The sequence below is a fragment of the Lissotriton vulgaris genome, chromosome 10 (genome assembly GCF_964263255.1).
Source record: "Lissotriton vulgaris chromosome 10, aLisVul1.2, whole genome shotgun sequence".
Lineage (NCBI taxonomy): Eukaryota > Metazoa > Chordata > Amphibia > Caudata > Salamandridae > Lissotriton > Lissotriton vulgaris.
In genome coordinates this window covers 636,530,927-636,548,250 of record NC_141698.1, presented here as the reverse complement: position 1 = coordinate 636,548,250, position 17,324 = coordinate 636,530,927, and the positions used below count along the sequence as shown (strand labels likewise).

The following is a 17,324-nucleotide window of genomic DNA, read 5'->3' as shown; positions in this document are numbered from 1 at the left end:
GTTATTTACGTATGTCATCCGCTTTTCTGTATGTCTCCGTAGGTAGACGACCCCTCAGTGTGATGGGCACATCCTGACAGGGGTCCCATAGCCATAGATACACATCAGAGATCAGGCCTAAGAAGGCTGAAGGTGGTCTGAGGTTGGTTGTGTTTTTCCTTAAAGGGGATATTAGCTAGACTGCCCTTACTGGAGCCAGGCTCAGGCTGTCGAACATCAGATTGGTTATTTTCTCCAACTACAAAGTGATGATAAAAATTGCAATGGACTGGAATGCAGCTCAGAATAACTACCAGTGGTAGAGAAAAATTCAATCATTTAAATTTTACCCATCCTTTTTCAGTTTTGATCACTTTCATTGTTGTAGTGGTTGCTTTAGACATCAAGGTTGTCTTGTACACTTGCATTAAATAAGACTACATATAGATCCTTGGACAGAGTGTAGCACATGCTTAAGGCCGCTGTAGCTCAAGTCCCCAAAGAATTAGAATGGGTATTTGATTCATATGAAATCCACCAGTGTTCCCGCATCCTTCAAAACATACTCATTGGGATATCGGCAGATTAGTTTGTGTTCAGTGCTCAGGTTCTCTAATACATTGTATTTTCCTCTATTATCTTACCTCCCATGTTACACCTTGATTGCAAACATTATCAGGTACAATTTGAAAATGATCAATTGAATGAAAACATTAAAAAATCCCAAAATAACCCTGAACTGACTAGAGGTGAATGAATCATGCAATTAAAGTTAAGTTGAAATGATGGATAATAAAGGAAACTTACATTTACTCATTTCACATTTTTGGAAAGCACAGCTCAGCCAATGAGGTGTGTTAGGACAACCTAGGGTTGGAAGGTGACTTCTTGTAAAGAGACATTATGAAATCATAGTAAGGATAAGGAAATTGACATGTAATACTGTCAATGATTTAACACTAGGTTCTGCAGATGTCAAGGCTGGGAAGAGTTCACTGAATCATATTTTAAGAAACAGCTTTGAGCCACAAAGAGAAAAAGAGGATGGAAGGTTGGAAAAAAGGGAAAATCTGGAGCTTTGCGGATCTGTAAAGGAGGGCGAAAGGGTGAGGCGGGAAAGGGGTGAAATGAGAACCAGTAAAAAGGGGACGAGATAGAGAAAAGACTACAGGACAGATACGGCATAACTTATTAAAAAGATGAGGCATCAGGAGAAAGAGGGCACGTGGGGGAACGGGATGAAAATAAATTATAAGCCCACAGAGAAATTTCAATTACACCAGCATAATCTCACATAATTTTTAGGATTTCACTATACAGTTGGCATTCAAAATGTCCAATATTATGCCAGTACTCCACTTGCCTAATTGAGATGTCCTTCCGATAAAAAACTTATTGTGGGAGCACAAAAACAACATTAATGAAATTAACCCGATTAGCTGTTTGAGTCAATTGCACTTCTGCACTATTTGGAGCGAGGACACATTTCACACTAAAAAATATTGCAAAATACTAGATTGGTATTTTGCGTAATTTTTTGGGAATTTCACTTAATTTCCGCAAAGGAATTTACGTGAATTTCGCACAAGTCTATAAATTACCATTGATGGTAAACCTAGGAAAGAGTGGGGCTAATAAAGAGCTCCAACTTTCAAAGAGAAAGAATGAGTAAAGAGAGGCAAAGAATGGGACCATAAAGTAGAAAAAAGGGGTGGGATTATAAAGTGGAACAAAAAGGGGGGGGGGGTTGTACAGAGGCACAGAAAAGGGCTGAGGAGTATGTGGAGATATGGAACAAAGTTGGGTAAATAGGTTCACTGAACAAAGAAGGAGATGACTGATCGTCAACAGGTGTATCATGCATGGTAACTAAGCGAAAAGGCCAGAGATGCCGACTTTGGAGATGGGGAACCGGGTTCAAGTCTGGCAGCGGCTCAACATCTTGTGATCCTGGGCAAATCACTTAATATCCCCATGCCTACCAAAAATGCATGTCTCCTTGTGAAAGTGCTCCAATACCTTCGGTTTCGTTGCATTTATATAAAAAAAACTGCAAAATATAAAAATAAATAAACTGAATAAAATTGCATAATATATGCATACTCATTAAAACAATATTTCCTTTAAATAATATTCAGTCCTTTACAACAGAACCAGTAAGTGGAGAAGTGAGCAAGTACTTGAAACATGTACCAATGGAATAGAGCGTCTTCCACGTGATACATTTTGAAAATAGTCACTGCAAAACAGTTTTATAAAAGCAGATAGATCTTATTCTGAACTAAATTGCAGACATTAGAAGAATCACAAAAGACAGTTTGCAACCGGATTCCAGACTTATATTACAAGTACGGGTTCTAACAAATCATGCAGAAAAGAGGCTTACTGTGGGCCAATCTATCATTTGCTGTTCTAGTATCTATGTTTTCAATCCTACTGAGTACTGAAGAAGCACAGTTAACCTTCTAACAACTCTTTATCCCTATCCCCAAATAAATGATACACAACTATGATAAATTGTATTTTTTGTAATTGCGCTTAAATGATACTGGCACCTTGCAGTGCTGTAAACAGACAGTGATCCAATTTCCCATCTAAGTGATGCTCACTTTATGAACCTTAAAAACAGTGGCTAATTTGTATAAAAATAAGTTCTGGGGCTCTTGTCAGGGGGCAGCTTGCACCAGCCTATTTCTCGTTTTAGTGCTGCCTGAAACTGACCAGCTACTAACCATGAAAGTGGGGAGAGATTGTGACATAATGGCCAGAGCTGCCAACTTCGGAGCTGGGGAACAAGGTTTAAGTCTTGCTGTGTCTCAACATCTTGTGATTCTGGTTAAATCACTTTATCTCCCAGTGCCTACCATAAATGAATACGTCCTTAAGTGGTGCACATGAAAAGCATCAGTGTTCATAATTAAGTGACGGTGCTGAGCCCTGGAAACCACCGGCTTAAATTAAGCACTGCTTAAACGGATCAGTGGATCCTTCACTTTGATCCGGTGTCCTTCAGGTTATACACATTTCTTGCATTATCTCACCAGTTCACATCTTTAATTAGCTAGATGCTTTCTGCTGTGTTGCAAAGCGGTTTGTGCGCCAGGCGGCCTTTGGCCAACCATGCAGGTAATCTTCCATTGAGAAAATGGCTACAACACGGTCGCGCGCAATTGCCTCTTTCGGAGCGGATCGGGCTCTGAAGAAGCCAGCGCCTCCCAGGCTTTTGCAAATAAAGTCTTCAGACGCAGAAACGTTTCTTCGCTCCGACTGCCAAAGAATATATAAAAGTCAGAGATGATTCATGCTTTCATTGTAATGATTTAGCTATTAGGGAGGCATGTTTTGAATCATAAATGTTCACTATCCGTCTGCCCCCTCAACACTTTTTGCTATTTTCGCTGAAGTTGTTTTCATGGTAGGAATAAAGAAGCTCTGGCTGTTGGGTGTATTTGTGCAGGACAAGTCAACAACATCAGTAAAAATGTTTTCTCATCTTAATAAAAATCAATATGCTTTACTCTCTCCGAAATCCTTTTTGGGGTGTCTGAAACCTGTGACTTTGTTGCAAGAAATACGTGTAAATTTCCAAACATTTTGCAATGTAGATTCCACCGGTGTCTCTAGTAACTTTACACCACTGTGGTATATGGCACATAGAAACATTGCGAACAATACCAGCGGGAGGATGGTTCAAGGAGAAAATGTCTCTCAACAAGATATTTTCTCCTCAAACCAGTCACTGGTGGCCAAGAATCATTAAAAATTTTGCATTTTGCAAAATGGAAAACATTTTGCACATTTTGCATAAGATGAAGTTGGAGAATCGCGTTGCAATAAGAGCAATCTCACGTAAGCCTTATTATGAGGTCATTTCCAAACCTGAAGGTAAAGGAGATGTAGTTGATAGAGCCTCATTTTATAGATTTCTGTCATAGGGAAAGCTGATGACCAACTTGCGGACTCAATCACCCTTCTTTAATTGACGGGATCCAAAGCATGATCATTGTTAGCGCCATTAATGTTCTATTGTTTTTTTAAAAAATCTTTTTATTGTTAACAGCTTAGCAAAATTACATACATATCTCTAGAAACTTGGAGAATACAATTTTCTGTCCACATACATTATGGGTTATCACTTTTGTTATGTACATTACGGCAGGTTCAACTACTACAACATACTAATGTTCTATTGTTGAATGTAGACAATAAGACAAGGTAAACCAGGTATTTTCTGGTGCACAACTTCACTTTAAAAGCACTTATGCTTATCGATTCGCCCTTATAATGTGTTGTAAGTTACCCCAACTTCATATCCATTCAAAGGATGCAAACTGAGCAGACGATGAACCATTATCTGGATGTTACTACATTAGCATATTCACAGGAAGATAGACTAATGTTTTCCACATGCACAGTGAACAGAAAATGGCTGACACTATCCACTGCAAGGGGTAGGAATGTGCAGAAGGTCAAACAACAATTACAATGATAGAAGATCCTAATAAAAAGTAAGCATGGGCGGAAAATCCGTTTCGCTCGCGGATTTTGCGGATTTTCGGTAAATTCGCAATCCGCGAGATTCGCGAATCTCCCGCAAAATCCGCAAATCCGCGAGCAGCGGATTTCATGGCTTGCTCGCACTGTTCGCGTGAGTTCGCGGCTTCCCAGTACAACTTCGCGCCCCGCGAATAAGCGCAAAATTGCAGAAATACGATCTTAGCAAAACTGAAACTACTTACCAGGTTCAAAAGTTCAGGCTCATCATTAGTAGCCATTTCCTGTAGTGCTTCCTGAGGGGCCCCTCCAGAGTTCAGTTGCCAGTTGCAACTATTATGTGACCCTGCTCTGAACCTCAGAATAGTTACACATATGCCACAAAAGGTCCTGAATTACAGCTAAGGGAGACAAGCAGGAGCCAGGCTGGAAGTTCAAATCCATTAATCAGCCCCTAATTCATTATTGTCAGTTGGGGCAGGGCAGGTGTTGTAACTAATTTTGCAACAATGAAAGCACTTAGCAAGTGCAAAAGATCACTAATCAGGAAGCACTAAGGAAGCAGGTGCCAGCTAAAAAAATATTCTGTGACACATTAATCAGCCCCAAATTAATTCAGGTCACTTGAGGCAGGGAAGGTGTGCTTGCGTTGCCACAATAATGTACACTGACTGGACAACCAGAGGGTGCTGTGATGAAACAGAGGGTGGCATGGGTGGGCCAGAGGGTGGCATGAGTAGTCAGAGAGTGGCAGTGGTGACAGAGAGTGGCAGTGATGAAGAAGAGTGTCCCAAACAGGCTGGACACGTAGAAACAACAAGTTCGCGAAACTTGCGACCCGACAGGTAAGTTCGCGTTTTGCGAAATTGTACAAAACCCTCGCGAACTGGCAGAAACCCGCGCGAACACAAAAAAAATCCGCAAATTCACGAGAATTCGCGGATTTTGCGGATTGCGGGCCCTTTAACAAAGACTGTCTCCTAGGGATAGAGCGGCCCTCTGCCATCCGGGGCCGCTCGGGGAATGAGACTGCCATACCCCCTGCCCAGCCCTCACTTACCGGGCTCCAGCGCTGGGGGGACTCTTCCTTGTGCCGGTACTCTGCTTCCAGTGGGGCTCCCTCCCTGTCCCGGGAGCCCTGCTCACCACACTGCCTTCCTCTTGTGCAATGTTTACACCCGGTCCCCCATCTCGGGACCGGGGCTTCACAGGAGGAGCTATCGAGGCTCCACGCTGCCGCCTCCTCACTCCTCTTCGTGTACGGTGGGGGCAGGCACCGGAAATGTGCCTCGGGCCCCCTCCGCCACCATACCTGCGGGGCTCCCCCAGCTCACGGGAGCTCCGCACTACCACTGCTTCAATTCCGAGCCGCTTCCTCTCTCGCCGGGCTTCCCTTCTGTCCGGGAAGCCCCGCCCATGTCCCAACCAGGGTTTGCATGTCTTCCGGGTTGTGCTGAGCCCTGCCCGGGGGAAATCCTTTGTCGGCTCGGGCCGCAGTGGTGAGAACGTGGGTTGTGCACCCACTCTAGATTTAATTAAGTTCACAACTGTGAAACGAGGGGTAGGCTCCCTCCAACTCGGGCTAACAAGCAGGGTGGGCTCCTGCTAAGTAAAATATACAACTAACAGCCATCGAGCAGGGTGGGCACCTGCAAAGTCCCCGCCATCTCGGGGGAATCCCTGATCTGGGGATTCCCTCTCTCTCCTTCGGCGGCGTGGCGCTTACAGCAGCGCGGCGCGGCGCTGCGCAGCTCCTTGTCCTGGGGAAATCCAGAGGACAGCGGGCACAGTGCTCCCAGGGTGCTGGGAGACTGCCTCGAACCTTAGCAAAGGGAAAGCAACAAGTAAAAGGTCGAAGTAAAGGGTGGGGGCAATGTAGGGCCAGGGGCCAGCACACAGGGCACTCCTGCAAGGAGGCAGCCCCCATGGCGGTACCTCCTGGGCCCCACCAGCAACAGGCCCCCCTGTTAGGATTCCAAAGCATCCAGGGGCTGGGCAGAGCCCAGGGAGGCAAGCCTTCCCCTGGGCCCAACAGCAGCACGCCCCTGGTAGATTCAAGTCAGGAACAAGAACAAAATCATAGGGTCACAGCCCATCTTTTATACACAAAATCCCTTTGTTTCCAAAGGTGCAGGAAAGTGGCTGACCAGATGCAACTGGTTCTGGAGCACTTTGTTTTGCTCAGCCCCTCTGCCTATTCACAGGGTGGGTCAGGGACATCAGACACACCACAGGGGGTGGAGCCAGCATTGTGGAGGGAAGGCCCAACCCTATTCAGGTCCCAGGTGCACTCCTCCCTCCCATCAACATGCAGATCTCTCCATTCACCACCAGGGCAGACCAATCCTGACTCCTGGAGCCAGGCACACCAACCAGCTCCAGCCAATCACAAGCCAGACAGTCAATTCACATTTACTGCACAGACATGCCAACTTCTAGAAGTGGCACTTCCACACTAGACACCATAAATCTGCACACATCATCGTGCAGCATTTAATCTCACGAGTTTGCACATACCAAACTCGCACCTGCACTCCCCACACATCAGGAACTACTGTGGACACACATATTCCCCATGCATTCCTATGGGAGGGCAGGCCAGTCTCACCACACATACACAGAGAGCGCAAGCACTTTACACTGGACCACAGTGAAAAAGTGCGCAGAAGCCTAAAATCACCAACACCAGGTTACAGAAACGGGCTAGGCAAATGCAAAAAGTTTTGGGGTGAACCTGCCAAAAGGGCCAAGTCCAACAGGTATGTTCCAGAAAGGCAGCTTTGTTCGGCTTTGTCTTTTAATCTTGTAACCCCGAAGGGTAAAAACTGTATCTTGGGTGGGAGAAGGGGAGGGGGGGGGGGGAGATGTTTTGTGGCAAGCACAGCCAGCCTGTGGAATTATTTGACTCTGGCCCTTAAGAAAGAAAACAATTGTCTCATTTTTTGCAAACTTTTAAAAACTTGTCTGTTTAACAATTAGAACGAGGCCCTCAACCAGCCTTTTCCATTCCTGTTAGCCTCTTTTTCATATCCGCCGCACCTAGACACCCTTGGGTAGTAGTGTGCATTACAAATTATAATTTAATTTAATTTAAATTCATTTTATTTCAAAACCTGACTTTTGGCCCAACAGCTCCTTCCTTGCTATTGCTTCCATTGTGTTATCCGCTCCACTCTATGAACCTTGCTGTCAAGATGCCAATTAAGTGAAAGATTGAAGTCGTTCTAACACTTAGCGAATTTTTAAGGATTTCAGGGTCCTAAAAAACATCAGGAAGTACTCTTCAAGAGTCATGGGTTCAGAAGGAAATCCCCAGCATCAAGCCTTGTCGGAAGAGATCTTCCATCACTTCTGGTAGATCTTGCTGGGTAGATGGAAAGTAGATTCCAGGTGGCTAACACCAACAATGTAGAAGGCCTGGAAGACCTATCTTGCGACCTGGCTTGGCAATTCAGTCTGGACAGTTCCCATGAGGCACAGGGTTAAGACTGATTTGCATATGGCTGGGTGTAAACTGGGGTGGCATGGTGAGTAAAAGAATGATGGATTTAACCCAGATCTATTGACTGAGGAAGAATGTTTGATTTGCTCTTCATTCCGTCCATCCTCTGTGTCTTTTGCTTTTCTGCCCTAAGCGCACCGAGTATGCCCAGACGTGGGTCCCGGGCTCACTGTGCCACTAGATTTAAGACAGACTGGCTGCTGAGGGGTGATGGCCCAAAACAGGTCCCAGGATGCTTTTTTCCAGTCCAGGGAGGACCTGGCTTGGCAGTTTGGTCTGGACTGTTCCTATGAGGCACAGGGTCAAGACTGATTTGCATAAGGCTGGGTCTAAACTGGGGTGGCGAAGTGAGCTAAAGAACATTGGATTTAACCCAGATCTCATGACTGGGGGTAAATGTTTGATTTGCTCTGCTTCCGTCCATCATCTGTGTGTTTATAACTTGTGATGCTGTCAGGTTGATCCTTAGGATAATGATCAGCTGCTGATTGGAGCCTATAAAAGGTCCCCATGCCCGGTGGTGTGACCAGACCCCAACAGTTCAGGCCTAGAAAGAGTCAATCTTAGTTGTGCTGCAATTGCTCTTCTGTTTTGTCCTGCACCGTGTTCATGAGCAAAGGGCTCAACTGCAAGCAGATAACATATAGCTTAGTTTCATAAGAAAGCAATACATGCTGCCTTAAAGAGACAGGACTCTCAATGATGGCAGATGTCCCCCTAAGCCCAGTGCTTAATATAAGCAGGTGGTTGGCAAGGACACTCATTTTCTGGGACCAAGGTTTATTTTCATCATCAGACTTTCACCCGGGCAAAGCGAGAGAAATAAAAAAAGAAGGGAAGGATGACAAAGACAGGAAACATGGATGAAAAAGAACCCGCAAGAGGGAGATAGACAGTAAGAGGACAGTGGTGATAGAAAGAGGCACAATGGGAAATGAAGACTTGGCATCCTTAATATTCTGCAAACTTATCATTTGATAGTAGCAGGCTTCTAAAAAAGTTTTGGCCTCTGCACATTCATCTCAACATTGGTGGTGTCCCAGCACGACCCACTTCCCCACCTTGCTTGATTGTTTTTTTTATCTAAGTAGCTGAAAACCAGCACAACAATAACAATAGAAATAGCCAATTAAACCATGCTGATCAAAAGTGAATTGACTTTTTCTGCTTTAGGAAAAGCAGCTCTTACCACAAAACTTCAGAGTACCAATGCTATTGACTTCAGAAAGATGACCAATTCAGTCAGACATGGTAGGACTCTACCTGTGTCCTACCTGTTACAACAGATTACATTAGGATACAGATTCTAACAGGATACCTTTGAAGTGCATATTACACCTTTGCTAGTGAGCACTTAGCTGTTTTGCCAATGGACCAACACACTAATGACCATCTAGAAAACAATGGCCCCTCTGTCTAGAGGCTGACACATGTGGTCAAAGAATACAGTTGGCTTCATATGGATTATTTTTATTTAATGTGAAGCGGACTTTTAAAATTTCAAAATCTCACTGGTTCCCGTTATTAAAGTCAACCACTCTTCAATTAGTCAGTTTCGCGCCTACACTATTCAGTAACACACCTTGGACCGCTTCTTACTTTGCAACACCTTCATTGTTGTTTTAGAACTACATTGATGATACTAGCTCAACATCAAACTTTTACATTTCAGATAAATATTGCTAAAAGTGAATTTGAAAAGTGGACTTGATAAATATAGGCAACGCGCTATGTGTGTTGGTCAGTTCTTTGTAGCATTGCATTCTGAATAGAATGGTCTTACTCTACGTAAGACAACATTAAATATGATGTATAATTTTAGTGTCTGGTCAGCGTGGCAACAAAAATAACAGGAACTGAATAAATTCAGTTTCACTCTTCGAACACGGAATCGCGCGGTTCACCACAAAAAGACGCTTTCAGAAAAAGATGCCTCAAATGAGGTAGACGAGTGACAGCCTTTATTAAAGTGTTTAATTTAGGGAATTAATATATGCATGTGGCATGTTCCACCTGCCAATCTAAATGCATACTAATCAGTCATTCGGCAATAATCAATAATGGCCGTGCCAGCAACTGTCTTCATTTACAAAAGTAATGGACAACATATCTCAACACCTGCAGGAAATTTAATCAAGGGGACAGTGACTCGGAAGGGGCATGAGCGGCATTTATAGTACAGGGTGTGCAGCTCGTGTCCCTGGGGGTTCTGTATTGCAAACCCCTCGTCCATCCCCTTCCCTGGTCCCATACTGCCCAGTACCCCCTTTGACCAAAGGCCTTAGTGGATCAGTGACGTAGCCCAACGACAGCACATAGTACTGGCACTTTCAAGACAATCTCAGTGGCCACAGGTCGCATTTTGAGGGCACAGGGAAGAAGGGGTATCATTTTGGGCACCTCAATCACATCTTTTGGTTTAAAAGAATACAAATACACACAAAAAACAAAAAAGAAGGATGCTTAAAAGTTCAAAATGGTGCCACTGTCAAGAAACAAACTCTGTCACAGATTAGTGTTTAAACGAATCATCCCCCCGGTGGGCGAAGTGGGCAACCCCACTACTTTGCTTGATATAGTCATGGGAAATGATTACTTCCCTGGCAGCACAAACCTTCATGCGATTAAGAGCAGAACAACTCATTCAGAAAAATAAAAAACACCAGCGCTTGTTAGCAGATGAGCATGTTGGTCAAGCCATCACATCTGCAAATACACGCATTCAATTCAGAGACTGCCGCCCAGTTAAAATGAAGTCTCGGAAATTACACGAAGGCAAAAATGAAAACAAACAATCACAGTGCTTTTACTAGTGAACGGCGTATGCCCAACTACTCGACTTCATTCACAGGCTGGCACCGCTAAGAACAGAGTGAGAAAACACACAAACACCTTATTTTCTCTCGAGAGCAAAGCTGTCAGATCACGTGCTCCCACAATTTAACACAGTATTTAATCACCAGCGTTTGGTTGTGTATTGGAGTAACAACCCCCACATGGCCACACGAAACTGTGAAATGCATGGAGTTGAAATTGCAGCACCCCACTTCTAGATAGAAAGGACAAACATATACGCAACGGGGAAATGCAAGGAAAAACATAAGGAAATACTTTCCATAACATAATAAAACACAACATTGAATAAAAACCAAACAAAAAAAAGCATCAACCAGCGCGTGCAAAATGTTTTGGCGGAAGTGAACTGATCAGTAGGCAGCAGCACGGCTTATTTCACGTGCAGTAGTGACGGCTCAGGACAGTTTGCATCCTGGACGCAAAAGTTGAAGGTTTGCGGTAGGTCCCTTGCCTGTCAGGAGGCTGGAGCGCAGCGCGTGTCAGAAAGCGCCTGGAAGACGCGAGAAACTGCATAGCGCATCAGCTTTTAAAGGTGTGTGTGTGTGTGGGAGTATTGTTTCCCTGATTGCCGAGGTGCGTGCAAGCAAGCGCTGATGGAGCGGGCTGCAGCGCTTTTGCATCCCACGCCCTTCCACCTGCACTGTTAGTTTGGGGCGTGCCCCCACCCAAAATCCGGGCACGGGTCTATCCTTTTTCATCCGAAACACATGCGCACCAACCCCTAGCCAGTCGTCCCGGCACTGCCACCCATTTTCACCTGACTCTCCTTGAAACTGTGAACATCAAACATAAAAAATAGCCACTCACTTAGACAACACTGGGCGTCCGGCGCATCTTCGGTCAGTGGCAGGTGACACACTCTCGGACCCCTCCCCTCATGCCCCAAAAACCACTCACCATGACGTTGCCCTGCATTTTCGCCGTTTTGATCATTGGCTTTTCCTTCATGTCTGCCTTCATGTTTGCTGGTGGCAGCCCGCCCGGTTACTCTTCAGGGGCTGGGGGTTGTTGCAGTCACTGTTCCCCCAGTGCCTTCTTCCCCATGACTTGCTGATCTCTCTCTCTCTCTCTCTCTCTACCGACTCCCGTATTTTTTGCCTATCAGTCCCTGGTTATTCCTGCTGTCCACAAGCGGTTGAGAGAGCCAGGGATTCTCCTGCAGGTTTTTTTTCAGCAAGTAGGAAGGTGCCCAAGTGAAATCCTGAACTGTTTTATTTCCCCGATCCACCTTCAGTGCGGCTGCAGCAGCCGGTGTGATAATATAATTGGTATCCCCTCTCAGACTGTGTCCTCACAGCTTCACTGTTTTCGGGACTCCACCCACCTCCTCAAATATCTCACAGCACCAGCTCCAGCTGCTGTAGCTGTGTGTTGCCAGGTCTGGCTGAGAAAAAGGAGTGTAACGAGTTGTGAAAAGGAGACCGAAAGAAGCCCCACCCACAAAACGATTAGAAAGGCTACACATTCCTTGGTTTGAGCAAAGTGTATGATCATATTGTAAGAAATATTGGGATTATTGGTGCTCGAGGCAAAGCTTTATCCGTGCAGTTCTTTAATATGTTTAGGACATTTTTCCATTGGACTATAGGCATTATATACATTGAGGCTTTAGCTTTCAGAAACATCTCTACTCTAGTATGGCAGGCAGAGCTCTCAAGTTCCCCAAGTGTTAGATGCTCATCCTCCAGGTTTGTGCTGCTCTTTCTGGGACTGTTTGTCCCATTGGAGAATGAGGACTACCTGTCCCAGAATGCAAACAATCTTGAATGAATGATCTATTTATTCAGGGACTTCTAAACTTGAGAGCACTGGAACGAAGAGTAGTGAACATTTTACTATGACTGCATTTCACTTTAAAATAAAGTACATTTTATTGAAACTACTATTGAAAAATATATTTATACACAACGTATCCATTATCGATTTTGAAACAAAAAATGTAATATTTAGAACGGTTACTAGAGGTAGGTGTAACAAACTGAATATGTATTTGTTCACTCAATAAAAAGTATGGAGAATGTTTGCACAGACAAATACCTATATTTTGTTGCCGGGAAAAATCATTGATATGATTGGAAAACATGCTGCATTATCGATCTTTAAAAGGTGGGACAGATTTCAAGTTTCTAAGGTCGCTGCATGAGTGGCTCGTCCAGTTCAGATTTTCTACGCACTCTGGAATTTTTGGACCTATTTTAACCCATCAGGAAATCAGAAATATAAGTCCCAGAATGGAAAAATAAACATAACCATGATAAATACCTATCGAACTAGGACAGTTAAGAGTTCCTAGGTGTCTTTACAGGACAGTTGCATGTGTGTTCCCTTGTCTTACTAATGGAAATTACCACCATTTAACATGGTCTGCCACCTGCCAACATAGTTAAGAATACCAACTTGAATGATTCCATATGGATATTCAAAGCAAGGTGCAACTGGTATTGACACAATATGCACATATATTTGTGCAATGCTCTCAAGTTTCTCAGGTCCATGCTTGAACAGACCATTCAATCCTGGTCTTTGCTTTGCATTCTGAAACCCTACACCGAAGAGACACCCTTTGCACGGGTCAGTCCTGGCTCCGGTCTGGTGGGCCACGAAGAGGTGCGAGAAGACCACGATTGTGCATGCAGGAGAGGCAGAAATCAATATACGGTGTGAATGTTCGTTAGGTGTTGAAAAAAAACTGGTGCTATTTTAAGCTTCTCCAATAATAGAAAGTCACATACCTGAGATAATGTTGGTTCCACTGCATACAGTGCTTCCTATGGAAATTCTTTATCAGGGACAACAGGGTAACCATCTCCTTCCAGGTCACCATTTCCAAACCTAAACATTTGTGTGATCACAAAATAAATTCTGGGCACTATTTTCCTGTATCCTTTCATCAAACTAATTACACGAACACACCTGGAAACAATGATTTGTAGGTGAAAGGTCAGCTGAAGAAAGCATCCATAATGACCCAAAGTGTTAGAGCCCACTGGACAGGCTGGAATTTACAAGCTTTGATCATACAAAATGGAAAGGGGAGTGTAAGATTAAGAACATTGCAATTGGCATTGGCTGAACCCAGCGGGCACAAATGTGTACACTTGTGAAGCCTTGAAATGATTATAGTGTATTACAATGTACAAGAACAATATGTAGTGCTAATTTCTAGACTCATTTTGCATTGCCAAAACTCGTTTGGTTGAAAAAACACACAACATGGAGATTTACTGACATTTACAAGCCATTTGAGGTTAATATTATCATGTCACCAGAGCTTACGGCATTAGAGAACCTTCAAAAGCTATCTTTTCTATGCATTTTATAAGTACAGACAGGTAAACATTATAATTGCCACATTGCAATATGATACCACTTTATTTAGGATTATTTTACACTTTCTATGAACCATAGCTTATGACATCTAAAAGTTCACCAAATAGCTTTCTGGGGTATATAACCCACACAGACATACATGTATTACCCTGGGGCAGTCACCACTGGGCTGTTATAGTTAGGACCAGGTTTCCATTGGAAAATGATTATTTGGTTCGATAATAGCTTTGCCACTGTGTGACAAATCTTCATGTAACTTTTTAATAAAAAGGTTCTTCCACCTCAGCTCCCTTCTGGAAATTTTCAGGGTGATCCTTCAAGCGGAGACTGAGAAATATGGGGGTCCCAAAATGCATTGCCCCATTCATTTTTCATTAAGAAAATAAGACACAGCTACAGCCAAAACGACTGAACAGGATTGTACTAAATTTGGCAGAAAGCAAGATCTTGGCACAGAAGCATGCTTTTTTGATTTGGTGTAAATCCAATCAGGAGTTCTTTTAGAAATTAAGGTTAAAAACCTTGTATATTTCATGAATAGGAGGATCTGTGAGTTTGACCAGGCACTGTGATTGGCTGTTTACAACCTGAAGGAAAAGTTACGACCAACATCTAAGGACTTGTGGACTTGATCCCAAAGTCCTAAAAAAGAAAACAAAAAAAGTTATAAAAGGGCAATGTAAGAGAACCCTAACCCCCTGGGCCTGGGACAAACTAAAACAAATTAGGGGGTCTTTGGATCTGCGGATCCATTGCAACACCAAGTGTGACACCTCTGGGGATTTGCTCTGGATCAAGTAACTATAACTCACGCCCTTGCCATAGTTACTTTAGGGCACAAGTTAAGGTTACTTTAAATAACTATAACTGCTGAATATCTGTTGTATTGGTCATTTAAAAAGTATATTTTAGCTGACCCTTTCACCTAAATATGACGTCCATTTAACCTTTGTTTTTTTCAGTGAATATATGTATATATATGCATTCAGAGAAAAATGCAAATGTTGATATATATGGTAGTACTTAGTCAAAGCAGTTCAGAACCTTTCACAGGTGTGTGCCTTGAGAAAAGCACAATGTTTCCAGAAAAATGTGAAATTTGTCAATACCTATAGGTAGTAAATTGGATATGTATGGTTTTTCAGCATCTTTAATATGTTTTAGAAATGATATGTGCAATATAACTTACCTGCCTTAAAAAAGTAAAATGGTTATATGAAACAATATTATGCTGACTTGAGGTGTTTAAGATGTTGGCATCTGGAGAAATGTGTCAATACAAAGGACTGGTAATTATACATAGGCCCTTTATGATTAGAAATAGGCCCCTTGTTGATAGATAATTGTCTTTCATCTAGAATTGCGTTCATAGAGAATTGTGTGTCTCCATACAGATTTGAGTATATATGTTTTTATATGTAAAGGTTAAGTTCAGTATGGGCAATGCAAGGACTAATTCGATTAAGCCACCTTGATAAAATCACATTTAAACATGTGTAGATAGCAATTGTAAAATCAGAAGCTAATAGCCATATTTTATTTGTGCATTAGGTATGATACAATTCAGTGGAGAAAACATATAGAGTCTGTCCTGAAGAAGGAAGCCATTATCAACTTAAGCTTCCGAAACGCGTCGACGCATTTTCATCGAGTCATATTCGGCGTTGCCAACAAATAACCTGGTCTAAAGGAATATTATTCCCCCAATGTTGACAAACGAGGGCCCGAAATGACATAATCTAAGACAGATAGTAGTGTCTTTTTCAAAAAAAATTCTCCACATCCACATTAGGTGGTTTTACTTGTGTAATTTGTGTTTTTAACTTGGAATTCATATGCTTTTATTTATAAAAAATTGTATACTTTTTTTAAAAAAAATAGACCGTTTGTGTTCCTTTCTGGTAAGTGTTCTCCCATCCAATGAAATGCAAGATATACGAATGGTGTGAATTGAGTTTGTCGTTTTGAGTCCTGATTTAGAAGCAGGAAATATTACCTCCCATAGGGAAAACCTTTTGGCTTTACCTTGAGAAAAGTTTCCAAAAGAGAGCCCCACAGTATTATGGTAGATGTAATCCTATCATCTTCCATTTAATTTAATTTAGAAGCAAAATACTGATCAATTTACAATAAGATACTTTTCTTTAAGCAGTTAATATAGATCAAATTTCACAGAGGGAGTTTCTGGACATTCTTTTGCCATTTTATAAAGCACTAACTTTTTAGGCACAGGGAGTTTAAGTGATATACCCAGAACCTCAGAATGTTGGCCAGTTCCACAGGCAGCAGCTTAAGATGCTTGGCTACATCTCCTCCCCATTATATCATTTCTATTGCTGTTAGTTTTACCAGGTCTATGGGCGATTAGTTCTTCTACACCTAGTTTTGCAGAAGGCATAAAGTATCCCTACCAAACATTGTAAGGATATTGCAAGTCACTGGGGAGTTCCATAACCATATAGAGAAACAAGTCCAAAGGCTGAATTTCCTTATGAATATGGTATTCCAAGGTGAGTTGCAATATTCTTATCATGTACACCAGGAGGTACTTTATCGCATATAATGCATGGTCACACCTTTCCTATATCCCACTTAAACATTGGTGCGTAGCTCTTTTATACTTAAGAGCAAGTATACTTGCAAACATGAAGAATAAAAATAAAACCTCTAAGTACAAAATCAAAAACACATCACAAATCTGTTAGCTATTTGTTGCAAACAGATATTAGAAACAATTCACTACAAAACAGGTAAAAAAAAAAGCTGCACTCATTTGGAAAGTGTAGAAACATGCAAAAATATTCTAGCTTTTGTCTATCTAAAGAGTGCCAAAATAAATATGTTCTCCCAGCTTGTCATTGTAAGCTAAAAAATAGAGCAGAAGAAAGAAAAGCAATGTTCACTTTTCATTGCTTTAAACAGCTGCTTCAATTATGCTCCGCGACCTGTCCTGCTTTTCACCTCAGCTGCTGGCAGCAGACATTGTGATGCCAGAGCTCGACTGTAATAACTTATAATAGTCGAGTTCTGGTATCTTTTCTTTGTAATCAGCGACTGGGTGAGTCACACATTGCCGATTATAAAGAAATTAGACTGCTTTTCATACAGGTATTACAGAATCCCATGTATTATAAAGAAATTAGATACTGACATTTTATACAGG

The 17,324-nt window shown here is 42.5% G+C and overlaps 1 protein-coding gene across 1 annotated transcript in view; it reads right to left on the bottom strand.

The window, feature by feature from the left end:
- DPP6 (dipeptidyl peptidase like 6) overlaps positions 1-12,158 on the bottom strand; it is a 2,152,278-nt gene extending 2,140,120 nt beyond the window's left edge. Inside the window, exon 1 of the mRNA XM_086941474.1 lies at positions 11,729-12,158. Coding sequence (XP_086797600.1) covers positions 11,729-11,791 — 63 coding nt within the window. The 5' untranslated portion in view covers positions 11,792-12,158. The remainder of the gene's footprint in view (positions 1-11,728) is intronic.
- Positions 12,159-17,324: the final 5,166 nt, after the last annotated feature.